Here is a 19,351-nt window from a genome sequence, read left to right on the forward strand (position 1 = left end):
TCGCAGTCTCTGGAATCGGCACCAGAAACGTGATCGATTAGTCAGCTGTTACTGTGCTCATGTGAAGACATACCAAGTACATCGCTGATGATAATCGATTCAGCTTCCATATTCAGTATCTTACATTGTATAAATGTCACGTGACCCTCGAATTCAGCTACACGGAATCAATCATCGCAACAATTGGTTTTACGATCCCGTCAACTTTTGTTCTAATTTAGGTAAAGAACTAAACCGCAACGTTAATCCATTTTTAAGATGGAACTTAACAATTAAAATGATTTGATATGGCCAGATATTTATCCAAATATTATCCAAAGATTTAAATTTTGCCGTCGAAAATGCAAGCCAAAACGCAATAAAGTTGGAAGTTGAACAATACTTGCATTGTGTTATTGCTTCTTGTGTAGTTTTCAAACCGGCACTACTTAAAAAATGTTATTTATGACAATTTTGCTCTTTGCGTTTCTTTCGTAGTTCATAAATCCAGCTCAAAGGTAACAATTCTAGATGGTGTAATCTGAGCTTTGACTTATTATTATCTTCTTCTTTATTGATGGCGAAGTTAAGGCTATATGCCCTTTATTATATTTAACCACATTTTCTGCTTGTACATCGTAAATTTAGATTTAAAAAATAAGCCTTACATAAACATAATAGACGATGAAATCGGTAATAAAATATAAAGCAGAATTAAGCTTTAACTAAATGTTCAAGGACCAAAGGTAACCAAAAGTATAATTTACAGCTAACTTAAAATTAAGCGTAGACGCACACTTAATGGGAAGTAACTAACGTTTAAAAATATCCGGCGTTGCCAAAACAACGTAGTATGTAGTATTACATTAAAACCCAGTCCCTCGCACGTTCACGCACAGATTCAAGCAGTAGGTAAGCTGCGAAGTGGTGTTGTTAAGTAGGGGAGACCGGGGCTGGTTGTAACAGGGGCAGGTTGTAACAGGGCGAATAGTTCCACGACCAGCCACAAGAGCTTATCATCGTTTCAGCCATCAAGGCACATTATGATGCCTTCAGTGCGAGTGGTAACACTGTGGCAGTCGGACGATTTCACTGGCGACAAGAAGGAAAATTTTGTTTTTGGACGAGGTAAGTAAATATTGTTTGTTAGACTGACATGCGTATTGTACGTAATGTATAGGGAGTTTAGAAAATGTCTTCGGGGCAAAATAATCTCCTAAGCTTTAGGTTCTGATATGTTCTGTTGGCATTGGAAACAAATACAAACTATATGGTAAAATTAAATGTGTTCTATAATGATGTCACATGGGGTAGGTTGTAACAGCGAAATTAATCTGTTACAACCTGCCCCACGTACTGTTACAACCTACCCCGTGACCACGTTTACCTAATTTATTGTTCCTTTTAAGTCTTTTATGAAAGAAAAAAAATACATTTTAAACGGTTTTATCTTGTAGATGTAATTAATAACTTCCAGTCAAATTTTAATTTCAGACGCGTAACTACAAAAGAAAAACCGACAAAGGAAAATATTCTATTGACATGTTGGAGAAAGCAGCTGAAGTTGTAAGAGAAGGAAGATCTGTTAGGCATGCTGCGAAAACGTACAACATCTGCCATGTGACACTTGGGAGGTACATAAAAAAGAAAAACAAACGTAAGTTGCATTCATTAATGAATTTTCTTGATTACATCTGCTTGATTTCTAACATAAATACGTCTCAACAATGGGTTGTAAACGTTTTTTATTGTATTAGTACAAAAATATGGTTTTGCGTAGTTTAGATTTTCTTATGTGAAAACAGGAGCAAAATTAACATAGGCCTGTATGGTTTTTCTATTGTTTCAGGTTTAAATGCAGTCGATATTAATTTTCGAGAGGAGTGGAAACCTTTGGCTGGTTATTATGGGAACAGACAGGTATTTACACCTTTGCAAGAGATCGCTCTTGTTTCCTACATAAAAACATGTTCTGACATATATTTTGGACTCACTCCACGTGATGTACGTCATCTTGCATTCTTATGTGGGAAGAAGTATAATGTTCCCATGCCAAACACATGGAGTGACAAAGAACTAGCAGGTGCAGATTGGCTCTCTTCCTTTTTAAAGCGCCACCCAGACCTTTCCATTCGGACTCCAGAGGCAACTAGTTTGGGAAGGGCTTCTAGTTTTAATCGTGCCAACGTTTCCAAATTTTTTGACAAACTCTCTGAAGTTTATGATCGCCATTCTTTCACAGCTAATGACATTTGGAATGTAGATGAGACCGGGGTCACTACTGTCCAGAATCCTTCAAAAATCGTAGCAAGAAAGGGGGTAAAAAAAATTGGAGCAATGACATCATCTGAACGAGGGCAGTTAGTTACTCTAACTGTAGCAGTAAATGCTGCTGGAAATGCTATCCCTCCTATGTTTATTTTTCCTAGGGTAAGGTATTATGATCACTTCATCAGAGATGGTCCAACTGGATGTATAGGTGCTGCAAATAAGTCTGGCTGGACTACGGAGGTAGAGTTCTTGCTTTTTCTTAAGCATTTTGTTTCTTGTATTCGTTCGAGCCCAGAGAAACCTATCCTCCTCCTTCTAGACAATCATCAGTCGCATTTAGCTCCTGACTGTTTAGATTTTGCCAAAGAAAATGGCATTGTAATGTTATCGTTCCCACCTCACTGCACTCATCGCCTTCAGCCACTTGATCGAAGTGTTTTTGCCCCACTCAAAAAACAGATCAATACGGCAATGGATGCATGGTTGAGGAACAACAAAACACCAGAGAGCACAGTTAAGCCTATGTCAATCTATGATATTCCCTCAATCTTAAAGATAGCTTTTCCCACTGCCACAACGCCAAGAAATATCCAACAAGGATTTGAGAAATGTGGAATACATCCTTATAATAGGGAAATATTTCAGGATGCCGATTTCGCTCCTTCGTTTGTGACAGACAGGCCTGATCCAGACTTAGCACCAAGTTGTTCACACGATGTGTCCAGGGATTCACAAGGAACACCAGTTCAATCATTTTCTAACTGTTCCCACACACCAGAGAAGTTTTCTCCAGAAGTGGTTCTACCTCTTCCTAAAGTCGCTCCAAGGAAAAGGAAAGGAGGAAGAAAGACCAGGAAAAGTGCCATTTTGACGGATACTCCAGAGAAGAAAGCCATTGAAGAAGAATTTGCGAAACGAGGAACACCAGGCTTGATTAAGAAAAAAGGGAATGTATCACAAACGCGCATGCCTGCAAAATCCACGCCCAAACGTTCTCTAAAACGAAGATCAGCAGAGTGCAGCTCATCAGAGGAAGAAAGCGAGTGCTTTTGTTTAGTGTGTTTGGAATCATTCTCTACAAGCAAACCAGGAGAGGAGTGGGTTCGTTGTCTAAACTGCCAGTTATGGTCGCATTTTTCTTGTGCAAAAAAATCTAAAATGTATATTTGTCATAATTGCCAATCAGATGAAATCTCTGAGTGAGGACCACTGTTCATTTAATATTTGACAAACTGAAGTTAAACAATTGAAAAAATAATAATTTTTGTTGAAATATATTGTATAAGTAGTAATTTGTTATAAGTAATCCTAGTAAAAATTATATTTTACCTTGTAGTAATGTTGTTACAACCTACCCCAATGTGTGTTACAACCAGCCCCGCCTCGGGGCAGGTTGTAACACTTTACACTTCCGAGGTTTTAGATTTGTACAGAAAAATATGCTAGAGGAAAATTTATGTAAAAATTGTTTTGTAAAAGTAGAATAACTACTGAATAAGTTAGCTCAGTCAGAAGTGCCGTTTATGTTATCCATGATCAGATAAAAAATAAAATAGCGAAACTGTTACAACCAGCCCCGGTCTCCCCTATATGATCCTAAGATATTTTTTTCCAGTCTGTATTTGAAATTAGCTAGGTTATTATACTGCCTTGTCGCCTGGTCTAGCTTGTTCCAGAGCCTGCTGCTCGTGGCTGCAAAATATCCTCACGAACATTAGTATGCCACTGTTACAGTTCTCGACAACACAGCCTACCCATCAGGACAGGTTGTCCATAAAATAATGTCCCAGTTTCAATGGTATAACAGTTTAATTTAGACCATTTACAACAAATCATACATCAAATTGAAGGTAAACTAACATAGTTTTTCTTTAAATGTTCAATATGTTCACCATTAGTTGTACGGCACACATCCAACCTAAAGTCCAATTCTTCCCACACTTTGGTTTACATATCCGGAGTAATGGAAGCAATGGCCTCTTCAATTCTGTGCCTCAACTCTGACAAATCATTAGATAGAGGCGGAACGTAGACACGAAAGGAAAAAACAAAATCTCTCAGCGTTATGTCAAGTAAGGTGGAGGCCAGCGAAAAAAAGAGCTCTGTCGTCTCGACCAATACGACCAATCCAACAGTCAGGACGTTTTCAACCACTCTCGTACAAACGAAACGCACATTGTACTGAAATTACAGATTCACTCTTAGCAAGTTGTAGGACATAAAATGCTTTACTCTCAAGAGTAGCCATTTTGCGTAGGTGGCGCTGCAAGGGATAAAAGCAGTACTCGCTTTTGCACTTACCTAAAACTCTTTGATGAGTTCCTCTTAAATTGTGACGTTGAACCAACACTCTACAACGCTTACAGTTGATACCTACTATTGTGGACGCGCGGTATACGTGACGTGTTGCTCGCTGGACGCGCGGTATACGTGACGTGTTGTTGCTCGCTGGACGCGCGGTATACGTGACGTGTTGTTGCTCGCTGGACGCGCGGTATACGTGACGTGTTGTTGCTCGCTGGACGCGCGGTATACGTGACGTGGTGTTGCTCGCTGGACGCGCGGTATACGTGACGTGTTGTTGCTCGCTGGACGCGCGGTATACGTGACGTGTTGCTCGCTGGACGCGCTGGCTGCGGGCTCGCGCGGCGTCCCTGAGCTGTCTCGGCGGACATCCCCCTGCGGGGCAGCGGCTCTGGTCACCGATTACCGCCCGCCTGCACGCGACGTCGCGCCCCGTCACGACCCGTCATGGGGGCGACACCCCGCGGGCCAGGCGCCCGTCACGAGCCGCCCTTCCACGCAGGTGCGTCCGCGGGCCTGCTCCCGTTCCGGCAACTGCCAGTCTCGCGGCCTCCGGAGTCCGTCGCCAAGGTGCGCTCCGTACAGGCAGCACGGTTGGAAATGCTTATACCCCCCGAGTCTCATTCCACCTCTTCCTCCCAGTCAGGGCCGGCGCGTCCATATAGGCGAACTAGGCAACCTCCTAGGGCGCCAAGTAGCTAGGGGTGGTGCAGCACGACACATAACAGCTGATATAATATGTTTAACGATTATTGAAACTAGATGAAAATTGAATTTTGTAACAGTTTCGAATGTTTATATAGATATAAGTAATTATTTAAAGTCGACGGTGACCTGTTTATGATTTGTAATAAGTAAAATAGTAAAAAAAAAAAACACAAGCCTGCTTAAATTTGATTGTTGACAAAATCTTAGGCTTACGTGATGTATTTTGAGGCAAGGAAAAAAAAAATTTGTGGTGTCCGGCCGGGGGGGGGGGGGGGGGACATTAAGGTTTTTCGCCTAGGGTGCCAATTTACCTTGCACCGGCCCTGCTCCCAGTCAAAGTATCCTGGGTTTGATTCATGAGTGATACCCACCCAACTGTAACACGCTTGATGTCGAGTACAAATGCTAGAACCCGAAAACGTCGCAACTGGTTTGTCATAGAAGACCTACTGTGTTCGTCGGTGTTGTCCATAATATATGTTTATCTTCATCTTCGTGTTCGTATATTTGCTGCGTTGTCCAGGTTTTTTTGTTGTCCGTCTCTATTTACTGTTATTGTTCAAACCATCTCGGCATTGTTAGCCCACTGTGTTAGTTTGTGGTTTTATTTTTTTTATGACTAAATTCCTACCATGAAATTCTTGTGCTGTCTGATATTTAAGTTTGATTGTGTTCGTCATTTTGTTTTTCGTAATACGTGTTTAGCTTCATCGTTGGGTTTATGACATAGGCTGATTTAGGCTTATTTTCTGGTGGTTCATGTTCTCATATTTTATTCTTATTTTGCATTCATGAATTTTTTCAAATGACAAACAGTGCGAAACTGCAATAGCTTATGTCCAATAAGGTGTATTAAATAAAAATTTCTCATTGCATTAATCTTTTAAAGAACGCAACTAATTTAACACCCAGAATATTGGGATATTAAAATTATAGCATCTTAGCTACATGTGATATTATTTTAGGATTATTTTAATCCTTTTAGTGGGCTACAATAATCTGTTTCATCCCTATTATAGACCGACATGCCTCACACAGAAGCAGTAAGAATTGTGTGTCCAAGTAGTTCATTTTTAATGCCGGTATGCACACGTGTTACTGTAAGTAGCTATGTCTTCAATACAAACTTGACAAGTGTTTTTCGTGTATTTAATAACATTAATAAACATATATTTATGATTTATTTTAATGAAATCATGATACAATCGACTTAAGAAAAAAAGTATTTAAAATAATTGAATGTTTACCAGAATATAAAATAGTCAGTTTATTTTTGCAAGCAAAAACCTTATTTAAACATCCCTTAAATATAGCGTGACAGTAAACTTTCTTTAAAAATTCTACTACAAAGAAAACTTACCCAGAACATACCCCTTCCTTAACAAAATACTGTCTACGGCCTTGTACGCAGTAATATTTTTCACAGTTTTTGGTTGAGGGGTTGGTGTCGGGACATCTTCGGTGGTTCTCGTCACCGAGAGTCAGTGTGGCCTCTGCTCGGTGTTAATTCTGTGCAGGGGTGTCCGAGTCGGGGCTGGTCGGAGGTGCAGGATGTGTCTCCTGGTGATTTGCGGCACACAGACGGGCGTGCCCTTTAGCGGGCGGAGGAAGTGGACCTTTGGGGAGCGGGGCGGAGGCCAAGTTTGATCAGGAGGGGAAAAAGGAAACGGTTGGTGGGGAAAAAAAACATTTCTCCCCTTTTCTTCCTCCTCTTTCCCCTGCCGCCCTCGGTCCTCCTCCGCACGCTCGAGGTTAGCAAACAAACTCGACCGACCCCGCGCTGGGAGTGGTCCGCGTGTCATCCGGAATTCCTCCGGATCCCCCTCCTTTCCCCTCCTGCTGAACGAGCGGCTAGAGCCGAGCGGATGTGAACCTGCACCCCTCTCCTCCCCCTCTTTCTATTCTAGGGTTGGCAACACTTTTAATACTTCGATACTTCGGCCTTTCGATATATCGCTCGAATTGTATTGATGCCGATAAAATACCGCCATGCAAATATCGGTCGATAGATCGGTCTATAATACATTGAGTTCTTGATACGTCTAAGCTAATACAAATGATCTACCGTAATACAAGTTTATCTCTTTCTAGCAAAAGTGAATACAACTAATTTTTAACTATTAATTTTTTTTATTATTTAATAATACCTTCTCTATAGGTCTCGAAATTTTTCTTCTCCACGTGTCACTTTTAGGAGCCATACCTTCACAACACTGAGTACCAAATCACCCCATCACATAACAACATTGAAAAGACTGAATACGAATATAAAATCAGTTACTAGACATACGTTCACGTATTTACTTCCACGTTAACGGCCACTGCTCTTGCCCAACAGTCGACCTGTCACTGCATTGCAGTGCTTCAATTTGCCAACCTATGGAATTCCCTACTGTGAACTCCAATATTTCCCCTTTACCCCTCCTTTTAAATAATATTTTGTTCTTTCCGAAGTCTTCGGTCTACCAATTTTTTTTGTGCCGAATGTATTTACTTATAATACTTTACTTGAAAAAATATTATTTTATTCAAACTGGATATTATCGAAACAAAATGAATGTATCAAAACACGAAACAATCGATACAAAATTAGCTGTATTTTTAACCTGAAATGTCAATATTTCCGATATATCGTTGCCATTCCTATCCCCTACTGCTACTTCAATTCCTTTAGCAACCACAGAACAGTCGCGGTAACGATGTGTGAGCATCCCTCACCACAAATTCCTTATCTCCATTTCTACAAAAAAAAAAAGGGGGGGGGGGGAAGTAGGTTTCTCGAGCTACCGCTCCTTATATAATTTGGAGAAAAAGATTGCATATAAACGTGGGTCCTATTCCCTGTAATGACAGAGTAATTTGACAAATTGGTAACGCCCTACGATGGACAGCTTATTCAATATGGGACTTCACAAACACGTATCATGCACGCCGCTACAGCAATCAAAGACAACCTTGAGCAGCCACGTAGTGCAACTATGTGTGGCTAAGTGTATGGAACTAGACGGAAATATTTTTGAACTCGTTTGTAAGATTTTTGCCTGATGCTCAATTATAATCTATATGGTGTCTAATATTGTATAACTGTTTTAATGTCTGAATGGGTTATTGTTGTATTCGTAATTTTCCTAATGCTTCGAATTACTATGTAAATATTGCGAATGGAATCCACATTTAATATGACTTTTCCCCCCTTCCAAATTATGTAAGCCTTACATGTAGGCCTATATGATACATATATTTTCCAAGTACCATTCATGTGGGTGAATTACTCTGTTTGAAAAATTTACTAACTTAAAAAACATTAAATATAGAAAAAATAAAGTAATTAAACACAAAGCCTTTCCTCTTTCCCTGTCGTAATCACATTAGAAGCCAAATTTGTAAAAAAAAATGCAAAAAAGGTAAATACGTACATGCATGAAGTTACGTTATCTAAAGCAAGCTTGTGTGTGAGAGCGCGCTACTAATTTCATCATATGTTTTATACCTACGGGCAGTATTTTTTAAAATATTTTATTTGCTAAGAAATAAGAAACAATCACAAAAAACCGCACGTACGATATTTTATATTTTATATTTGGCGTTTGTCTGCGTTCTCAGTAGCACACGCACACGATTACATGTTTCCTACGTGCGGACATTCGATCACGGATGTTTGAGTTTGAGATACACAGGTCGTTGTTACGCTCATTGCAAGGACATCCCGCAGTAAAATACGAAAATGTACCACGATATTGCTGTGTTGTTGGTAACTTTCCGCAATACTGTAACTTTGTTGAGAGGATTGCGTTTGTACAACTTTTTTCCTTATATACTAAACCTTTAATGCTTAGTATTTCTTCAGGTCAACAACTGTCAGTCATCTCTGTGCTTGTAATAGTCGACTCTAGCCTGTAATGCCTCGGCAATTGTCATATTTCCCGGCGTAGTGAATTGTTTTGTTCTCACCGCAATTTATTGATAGTTGCTCATTTATGGCTAGTTTATGCAACAAGCTTTTTGCGTTTAAATACAATTGTAATAATTTAGTTCGGAGTAAAAAAAAAAATTATATGTAGCTTCAAGTGAATAATATGATAAGCGTTACTAAAATTTTACAAGGTATTTATATACCTACGTTTGCCGCTGCCAACGCAGTTAATATTAAATAAATTAATATTAATATTAAATAAACGCATTAATATTAAGCAAATTTTAAAATTCTAAAACAAACAAAAAAAGTGTTACTTGAAGTTTGGGAACCACATTTCACTTTTTTGTAATATTCTTAGGTTTCTGTTTTCGATTTTGTGGTGTAGATGGAATGTTTATAATATTAATTTATTTTTAGTTTAGTAAAATTTATAATGCGAAAATAGTAAGGATTCGTAAATAATTGAAAAAGAAATGAAAACCAAAAAAATCCCGCGCTGTGTTGTATTTGGAAAATTGTCTTATTTCTCAATTTCGCGATATACTTACGAATTGAGGTTTGAATTGGCAAAGAAATTTACATCTATCACGTGTATTGTGTTACACGCGCGCTCTTTTTTTTTTTTTTTTTTAATCTTCGCTCAAATGCACACTAGTCGAAATCACGCGTAGTTCAGAGTCCTGCTAGTAAACGATTTAAACATTGGTAGTGGTTTCATGTTGTGAGTTTGGTAATGCCCATGGCTTTATATGTTTGGTTATCTGGGCATCGCATTCGTGGAAGCGCGCGCGGGGACTGGCATTATGGCGACGGGGTGACGGGACGAGGCACACCTGCTTATCGCGGCAGGTAGCGGAGACGCCACGGCGGTCAGTGGGTCAGGTACTGGGCCAGCGGGTCGACAAAACAACCCTCACAACCCCCCCCCCCCCCCCCCTTCCTCTGACGAAAGATTTGGCATTCTTCGCCCTTCCGACGAAACCCGCTACAGTCGGGCGAGAGAAGCATTTGGATCCAGAAGGATCTGTTTCTCGCGAAGAATTCGAGCAACGAGAAGTTAACTTTGCTGCGGGGAAGAAAAATAAATCGGATCAGAATTTTTTTTTTTTTTTTTTTTTTTTTCGTAGAACGAAATCGACAGCACGTGAGAGGTTGACGGTTTTCTCTTTCCTGCGTATGTACCTACACGCATGCGTCAATTATTGTTCAACACGGCAGGCACATGTAACAAGAACCCGCCCTCTGGTGAAGTCAAGAGTTAAAAAAAAATTCCTTCCTGTATGCCTAGCCACAATCATAATTTAAATAACGCATCAACGTGTACAAATAGGGTCGAAAATCATAGTTTTGGAAAGGAAATGGTATCTGAGAAAAATCATGAGTTTATGAAATATGAACGTACTTCGTCGTCTCATATTTAATTAAAAATTATTTAACTGAAGAAATATCCGTGACACATTTATAAAAAATCGAAAACTTTATGTATTATTTGTCTATGGGTAACATGATGAATTTTTTTTAAAACTAAATCTGTGGTATTAAAACGCAGTGTCAATGTGATTTCGTGTGAAATACAATATTCCCTGTATCTTTGCACTTAAAAACATATTAGACTAAACTATTATAGCCTCGATTTTTTTCTCTCGCGAGAGTTTGAACATTTCGTGAATGGCTGCCTTATAAGGGGAATAAGTACTTCATATTACTTATTTCACGTGAATGTATAATTTTATGATAAAAGTACCAAAACAAAGTATTACTGGTGTGTGCTACGGATGGCGATTTTATCTTATTATTTATTAGAAATACTAGCTTTTACCCGCGGCTTCGCTTGCATTGAAGCCATAAGTATCAGAGATCATTACAATAGAAATGAATCAATAAAATATATTTCTCTGTAACAGAAATAAATAATTTTGAATTTTGAATTTTGACCGTTTATAATACAGTGCAACGGTATCACAGAACTCAGGGTTGGAACTTCATAACTGGAATGCTAGATGGCGTTAAAGTAGCTAGATTTTGAGGTTTTTGACAAACTTTTTTTATCTTTCGTAAAAATATATATTTTTTTTTCAATAAAAAGTATCCTATGTTACTTCTAATACCTCCAAGAAAATGCGTACAGAGTTTCATGATGATCGGTTAAGTAGTTTTCGCGTGAAAGCGTAACAAACAAACTTACATTCACATTCATATTAGTAGGGATAGGGATATGTACGAATATTTTTGCATTACTTAATGCATTAAGCTGATGAATTTTGAAGTTTTTTCCGAGTTAAGTTGTGCTCTCAGCGCTGGTGGTCGTGGCGGAAGGTAGCCTCGACAGAAGCCCCACGATTTATCGAATGAGAAAGGGAATCGAGGAGGTGATATCGTGAAGGAAGTTGTTGACAGTCTTCCCGGCGGGGAAGAAGCCCCACCGCTACTGACTGCTTTTCATATAACAAGACACGGCACAATCCTTTTTCCCCTTCCCATTTCCTTCCCCCCTGTTCCACGAGTTCCTCGCCGCCTGCCCCTTGATATGTAGGCCAGCCGCGCGCCGTTTCCTACTACACCGGTCGATCGTGGAATGTTAAAACTCCTAGTCGACCGGCGACCGCTAAACAGGATTACACACCACGGAGTTCGCTCGCGCGCGCTAGGCCGCGCTGAGATTCTCGCCAGTTTGCCGTCCCGGGGTTTCTTATAGCGATCTCCTTAACTTAATTAAACCGCACTGCTCGCTCGGGTCGGGTTCAAACTACGCAACTACATTTACTCGGATTTATGATTTATTTTATAAAAAAATAACCCCCCCCCCCCCCCTTTTCACTTCCTTTGGGATCGAATATCAAAAAAATAGCAAAATTATTATATGTAATTAATTGTTTACGTTATTCATACCACGTTTCTTACATTCCATGAATATATGACTATTTTTGTGATAAAAAAATCTTACTCCCTTTTTACACCCTTGCGCAGTAACGTAACGCAAGAAATTTTCAACTTCCAACCATAATTGGGTTTTGGCTTGCGTTTTTGACGGCCATATTTGAAGACAAGTGTTCCAAAAACTTTTAAAGACGCAGAATTTATGTGCGTAGAAGCCCACGATATTTTTTTAAAAAATTATATACATTAATCTAGTTACGTATACAGTGAAAGAAAACAAATTTGTTTGATCAAATTGGCCATTTCTTTTGCTTTCGTGATAAATATTATTTACTCAAAGAACGCTGGTCACAACTTTAAGTTATAGGGTTGGTGACTTCTTGCGGTTTTCGTGGGTTGGTTGCGTGTCACGCTGTTGTGTCGTTGCGTTCCTTGCGTAGCTTATAAACCCAGCCTTAGGGCGCTGATCTTACATCCTTAGCTCTTGCCAACACGTGCACTTCGTGGTCGTTTCCAAGGTTTTTATGGTCACACGGTCTCGCACAGAGGCGTACGGCGACGGGGTCTCAAAGATTTAAATGGGCTCCAAACCACTTGAGGCTCTTTCATTTGGGTTTGTGCCGAGGAGTTGGGATCGAACCTACGACCCTCGCCGCACGAGGGTGTCTGGTTAGCGATCACGGCGTGACGCCGGACTTAAACTCGACAACAGTTAATCGACCTCAAGGGAATTTACGTCTCTTATCTCGCTGTCAACGATATGCTATGCTTGAATACTTACGTAACACAAAAACAAACTCAAGGAATTTGCACGTGACCTACATACGTAGCTTTACGTGTTACATATTCCAGGGATAGTTGTCGTTCTCGAAAGAAAAAAAAAACAGAGGAACACACTTCCCGGCAGACAAGCCGAAGTACAGTATGCACAGGGTATCTGAAAAGCTTAGCGACAGCGTTGAATTTATTCCCTAACAAGGACAACAAACACTTCTCCATATCACTAATTTATGCATTACAGCTACGAAACTTAAGTTATATAAATTAATGTTTGTAAATTACGTAAAAGCTAAAACACGTAGCCCTTATTCCAGGGGTGGTTCCTTAGTTTGCACAAGCCTTCAGACACACTGCACCCAGTGTGCACACAAAAGTATTCTGGGACGGACTCTGCGGACTGCCATTGGCAGAGGCCGCCGTGACGTCACCCTCCCCGGCTGCTCGCAAGGTCGATGTTCCGCGCGCCGCCCATCCGTCCACACCTCGGACACGTTAGCTGGCCCCCGAACCACGCAGCCGCCTCTCATTCGCACTCATCTGTATATATTTAGTTATAAAAGCGCGCGACTGTATTTCAAGGCGGCCGGCCGTAAAAGTCGGGCGAGTTTTGTTGCCGCCGTTAAAAGCGAGAGGAAACACGTGTAGAAGGGGCTACCTACTTTATAGAGAGGCGAGGCGCTCAGATGTTCGGCTAGTCCGCGCGACGCTCCTAGATGGCAGTGTTGAGCGCAGGCTGTCTAAGTGCTCACTTAACACCATCGTGTGTGAGTACCCGCATCCACCTTTTTACGTGTTACAACAGACTTATAACGACATTGTATGAGATATAGTTGGCCATATGAATCTTTAACCGAAGTATGAAGAAATCATATAATATGTAATTTTATTATAATATTTTAACACGATTATTATAGCGTTTGTAATTCATTGTGTGCTTATAGCTATGTTTAGATCATATTTATTAAATAATAGAACACCCCGTATCCCAATATACTACCAGCATTATTATTAAGAATAATTAAACGGCAGCATGGAACAGAGCAATAATAATAATAAGATTCAAAACTTATATTATGCCCATACAATGGATAAGATCTAGGAGAAAACGAGAGTTGAACGGAAATATCTGTTTACGTGTCCCAAATTAGGAATTGTATCGTTGAATTCCGTTTGGTGCCTTCTCTGTCATATGGTGCGACTCACATTCTACCTTAGCTCCTCGTTAATGGCATTCAGGGGTACTTTAATATTCATATGTGCGTTTTAACATCCAAAATGCACGTGAAAAGTACACTAAATATATTTTAAATACACGTAAAAATTTTTGGTACGTAATCAGGATGTGTGAAAGAGGGAGAAAAGCCAATGAACTCTGGTCCGGAAATACGTATTTTTATCGCTAGAGTTTTCGTGTACTAGGAGATAAGCTGGATCTCTTTCCCGTGGAATGTCATATCGGAAAAATAAACTACTAGCCGTACGTATCGTGTTTTTTTTTTTTACCACAGTGAAGCTCTGCATTAGTTTTCAATTTTGAGTACGGCCTGTTACTCTTCCGTTTTACATTTCTAACTAAATTTAAAGGCGACTCTTGGAATTAATTTGAGAAAGATTAAACGTTACATACCAAATTTTCATCCACAGCTTTACAATACGCATCGGCGTGGTGGAGAAAACGGTGGGGCAGCTGAAGTAGGACGTAGGGTTTGTTGTCGCTCAACAGAGTCACGTTCGCGAGCCACGGTAGTGGCTCGAGAGGAGGCTGGCATCTGCGCTGTTCGGCATCTGGGTCTCCTTTCCCGGGGGGGGGGGGGGGGGGGGGGGATTTACTTCACGGCGCCTTCTCTCAAGAGTCTCTCTCCCTCTGTCACACTGTTCCCCTCCATTTCTTTCTCTTCTCTCGCCCTGTCAGACCCTTATACATTTTTGTTTTACTTTCTTTTCTGAGGAGTTCAAATTAAAAATGGAAGAGAGTGACTTAAAGCCGAGCTAGAGCTTTGCTATTTATATTTGTAATAAATACCAATTTCGCCTAGTAAAATAATTAATCTGAATCGCATAAAATTTGAGTGTTCGTTCAGGGAAAACAGGGAATATTTGGATTTGTCAGGAATTTTTGACTAGTATGGTCAGATAATTTAGATGAAATAACAGTTGACAATCAACTGTGTCAGGTTTTTTTTATTAAAGGATTTAATATTTGTGACAATGCTGGCATGTGAAGCATTTTTGTGCGGAGTTGTATTTTTTCAACGTGATGTTGAATTACGTGCGTATGTGCTAATTTTATATATACACATATATATTTGCTAGTGATTTGTTAATTTAATTTGTATTTTTTATATTGTAAATTCTATTCGTTGTTCGTGGCTATAGTAGGTTATAGGAGTGATATGTAAGAAACATCAGTCTAGTGTAGGTCTATGGTTTCCATGATTTTTATTAATGTGTAAACAGTATCGTTACGACATTGAATAAATGTGAAAGAAAATACTTGCGTGTAGCAGTGTTAGGAAGTTATTACGTGTTTTTAATCAGTGAAAAATTACAAAATACACGGAGAAGTCGCTGTAAGAACACTCTAAGAATACAGAATGTTCCTAAAAAAAAAAAAAAGTTTAAATTGAGACATTTGTGAACATACTGAAGATTAGGTTTGGTTTTTTTCCCTCATATTTGGTTAGTTTTATTAGCTGCTTTTATAGTTCTTTTAATTAAAAATATAAAAAGAAATATATATCTACTCTATTTAAATGCTTCATTTATTGTAATTTAAATTGTGAGGACATATTTGTGAGTCGCTGCATAGTATTTGGTGCAAGACTTAAGTGCGATATAGGCCGGGGAGGGGAGGCTTATACCGGAACTCACGCACCCGACCCTTGGCTACGGCTCTGCGTCCTGTGCTGTCCGTCCACAAACCACGCAGATTGTTCATGTTCATTCGCCGGCAAATCCCGACCGTTACGGCGAGTATCCGACAATGACTGAGGGTGTGGCCAGGGGTGATTGGGGTTGATAGAGGAGAAGCGTGTTGATTGAAGGTTCGCTCTCCTCTTCCTTGGGCGATGACAATCTTCCATAAGCCATCCACAGATATGCCCCCGGTGGTACTCCATTATGCTGTTTATGCAAGCTTCGTTAAACGTGACCGTGTTTTAATAATTCTTCCGAATAATATTGTGCAGAAAATTATAATTAGTTTTTTTTTTTTGGGCTCTGCAATTGTAAAATGTGTACTGGTCTAGCTTTAAATTTTGGTTAAGATGGCTGTCTGGATGTACTTTTTAAAGGCAGAGCTTCAGTAGAGAACGCTTCTGTACTATATATTTCCCTTTTAGTTATATTTTAAATGTATATTAAATACAAGTGAAAACTACCAATATTCTCGTAATTTTCTTGTAATTAAACACTAAGTTATTAAATACGTACCTGTCATGCTGTTTACCTACTAAATTTTCATGAAATAAAAAAAAATTGTTAATTATAATTTTGTACAATTATAACATCAACTTTTTATTACAAGTTTTTAACATGTATAGATAGAAGCCTTAATTAAATTTATTTCATAATTGAAACTTTGCTAGTTAAAATTCAATGCTAAATGGTAATTATTTCAGCTTCATTCTTCTAGCTTACTTAGGGATTAAAATTCTCGTTCAGTAATATTTTCAGTTATCTTCGTATGTGTATACTTAGCAGGTTATTCAAATTGAGTAATTTTTGTTTTTCGTCATTACAAAAAATATGCAGTCAGTAACCTATAATGTATGGGCTTATGTAAGTTTGTGTAAATAGCACAACTTTTTTATTTATTTATTTTTTTCCATATAGGACCTAAAATAATATCTAGGTTTTTGCAATCTCTTTGAGAAAAGTGTAAAATATTTCTAAGTTGAAACGTATCTGTCAGGAAAGTGATGTCGGGAGACAAGCGTACACTCCTGGCAAATCTTCCATCGCTTTATTACTAGTAAGTGTGCAGTTAACCTCGGCACAAAGTTTCCTTATGTGTCACAACCGGACTTGAGATTAAGAACTACCTGGTGTATAATAGAGCTTAGTGACCGCCAACAGGAGACTACGTGTTGGAGGTCATGTTGGGTAATACTGCGTCGTAATATTGTTGTGTTGGGTCAGTTCCGGTTCGCTGTGTAACAATATCGTGTCATGTGTTGCAAACTTTTATTCGCCGTACACAGGCCTATAACGTTCAACTAATTGCTTAGTAGTCACTCATTGGAGGTTAATTTTCCAATTCAGGGTGTCCACATTCTGTAAAGTCAGGGAGTTTACTTGAAATATGAAAAAATAATGGAAAGTACCCAGTGATATTAATTTGAGGGGGAAATGTCATGCTCCAATCTACCATCACAAGACTATTAATTTTTTTTAAGGTGGTGTTTTAGTGCACAGTCATACACACTATTAAATGGCGTTTGCAAAATTCTGATTGAATTTTCTAGAAATAAAAAGATGGAGAGGTAAGTAGGCCAGCTATGGGGGTGGTAGAGGGTGGATTTTATTTATTTATTTCATAAAAACTAAAATTAGGTTCATTGTGTAATTAAAATTAGTCAGGGAAATATCAAATTTCGGTCATGGATAATCAGGGACAAGTCAGGAAAATTTTAATACACATTTGTGTAGACGCACTGAGTTAAAAAAAACATTAATGCTACATGGCTGAAGCAGAGCCTTCTCTCAGAATTTTATACTTTTTTTTACTGTAATTCAAATTTCGATTCATTAGTCCAAGTATTTTGTTTGGCATTACATGACGCAAATAATATCTTCCCGTTTATGCCTCGTAACGGTTCATTTTTATACTCGTACTCCTGTGTGTAACACCCGTGCCTGAAGCAGATACATATAGATGCCACAATAATTACGCCAGTACACAAATGCCGACTTCCACCAGCAGACCAAGCCAAGTTGTATGCCCTGTAGAGTCATGAAATTTAACACAGAAACGGTATTGCGTCATTTTATTGACGAATTATCGAAAACAAGATCAGTAAAGCAATTTTGTACGCAATGCCGGACTTCTGGAAAAGCATAAATTAAAAGTCTATAGTGAGTGACCACGAAGCAATCAAGTCAGGCAAACATTTAAAAGTCTAAATATTTGCCTGATATTTTCTACAACACAACGGATATACAGTTGCCTAATCTGGCAAAAAAAAGTGACGGTGTACAAACTGCAATACTGATGTTTATATTAATATAACTTTAATCGGTTGTTATCATGTATCTGCTCCTAGGACTGAACCCTAATGCAAGTATACTAGAAGTTTGTTTCTAGCTTTACAACCACTTTTCTGACTCCCAATATTCATCTTAATACATATTGCTCGTTTTCCAAGGCCATATCTGTGATCATCGTCAGTTCTTATTAGCTTCTGTATTACATTTTCTTGGCTATTAGTTGGGTTCTAATCCATCTCATCCATCTCCGCTTCCGTGCATCCACATTCTTCAGTCATATTTGAACTTCGTCGTAGCATAGATCTGCTTCTATAGTCTTAGATTTTGTGACATTCCTTCTTGTTTCTATCCTGTCTTTCGCGTGTCCTCATCCTGTGCCTTCTTGTTTGCATGTATCGGTGATCTGCAAATCTGGTGTTGAGTTTCCATTGCTATCTTTATTCTTTGTATTTTTCATTTTTTTCCCTTTATTCTGTCTTCTTGTGTGTTCGGCTTATGTTTCCATTTTCTGCGTTTAGTCCTTTGTTGGAGGAATTTGCCGTGGGTGGAAATGGATGGCAAGATGGGCGGGTGAAGCCGGGCTGGGAGAGTGAGTGACCCACCGCGCGTCTGTGTGTGGCTAACGGCTTCTTGATTCCTCTTCTCGTCTGTCTATAACGTCACCGCCTGGTCGTCGCAGCGGCTCTCTGGATGACGCTCATTCCACGCAGAGCCCTCGCTGGGCCGTGGGCGGTCACGACCACCCACCTCTCCCATTCCAGCTTCTGTCTGGTCAATCAGTTCCTTTGTCCGCCGCTTGGCAGCGCTGCCAGCTAGACGTTTAAGGTGGTAGTAACCTCAATTATTTTTCTTCTGTTTTTTTTTTTTTTTTGTGTTTTTGCGTGAACTCATGGGGTAAACAGTTTTCGATTAACCGTTAGCGTGAAGCCGTCGTATCACAAACTCTTTACTCTTAGTATATCATTCATTAAATCAATTAACATTTACTTGCAGTTTTCAGGGTTTTGGGAAAAAAAACAATTTTTTTTATTGATTTAAACTTCCAGTACATGCTACGATTGACATATAAAATTTCCTTTAAAGTTCATAAAAAACCGTTAAATAAAGACTTCTTTAGTAAAAAAAATCGTTTTTTATAAACGATTTAATCTTATGAAAGAACACGAAATATTAGGAACAAAATAATTTAGGCTATATCATCCCCTTTGGCGTAACAATCTTAGATGTATCAATTTGTTGCTACAACTTCAATTTTCAGATTTTTTTTACATCCAAATATCTTGACATGCCCTGGCAGAAGAAGTAACA

At 39.1% G+C, this 19,351-nt stretch overlaps 1 protein-coding gene across 1 annotated transcript; it reads left to right on the forward strand.

Annotated features, from left to right (window-relative positions):
- Positions 1-1,049: 1,049 nt before the first annotated feature.
- Positions 1,050-3,474, forward strand: LOC134533528 (uncharacterized). Its single transcript, XM_063371053.1, has 3 exons — positions 1,050-1,107; positions 1,474-1,636; positions 1,829-3,474. Exons 2-3 carry the CDS (start codon positions 1,522-1,524, stop codon positions 3,451-3,453), a joined length of 1,740 nt encoding a protein of 579 aa, XP_063227123.1. The 5' UTR covers positions 1,050-1,107; positions 1,474-1,521; the 3' UTR covers positions 3,454-3,474.
- The last annotated feature ends 15,877 nt before the right edge of the window (positions 3,475-19,351 follow it).

The sequence above is a fragment of the Bacillus rossius genome, chromosome 6, assembly GCF_032445375.1.
Source record: "Bacillus rossius redtenbacheri isolate Brsri chromosome 6, Brsri_v3, whole genome shotgun sequence".
Taxonomy (NCBI): Eukaryota; Metazoa; Arthropoda; class Insecta; order Phasmatodea; family Bacillidae; genus Bacillus; species Bacillus rossius.

Coding starts and splice junctions, on each gene's coding strand:
- LOC134533528 (XM_063371053.1), top strand. CDS start 1,522: ATGTTGGAGAAAGCAGCTGAAGTTGTAAGAGAAGGAAGATCTGTTAGG. Junction 1,637..1,828: donor CATAAAAAAGAAAAACAAAC/GTAAGTTGCATT, acceptor CTATTGTTTCAG/GTTTAAATGCAGTCGATATT.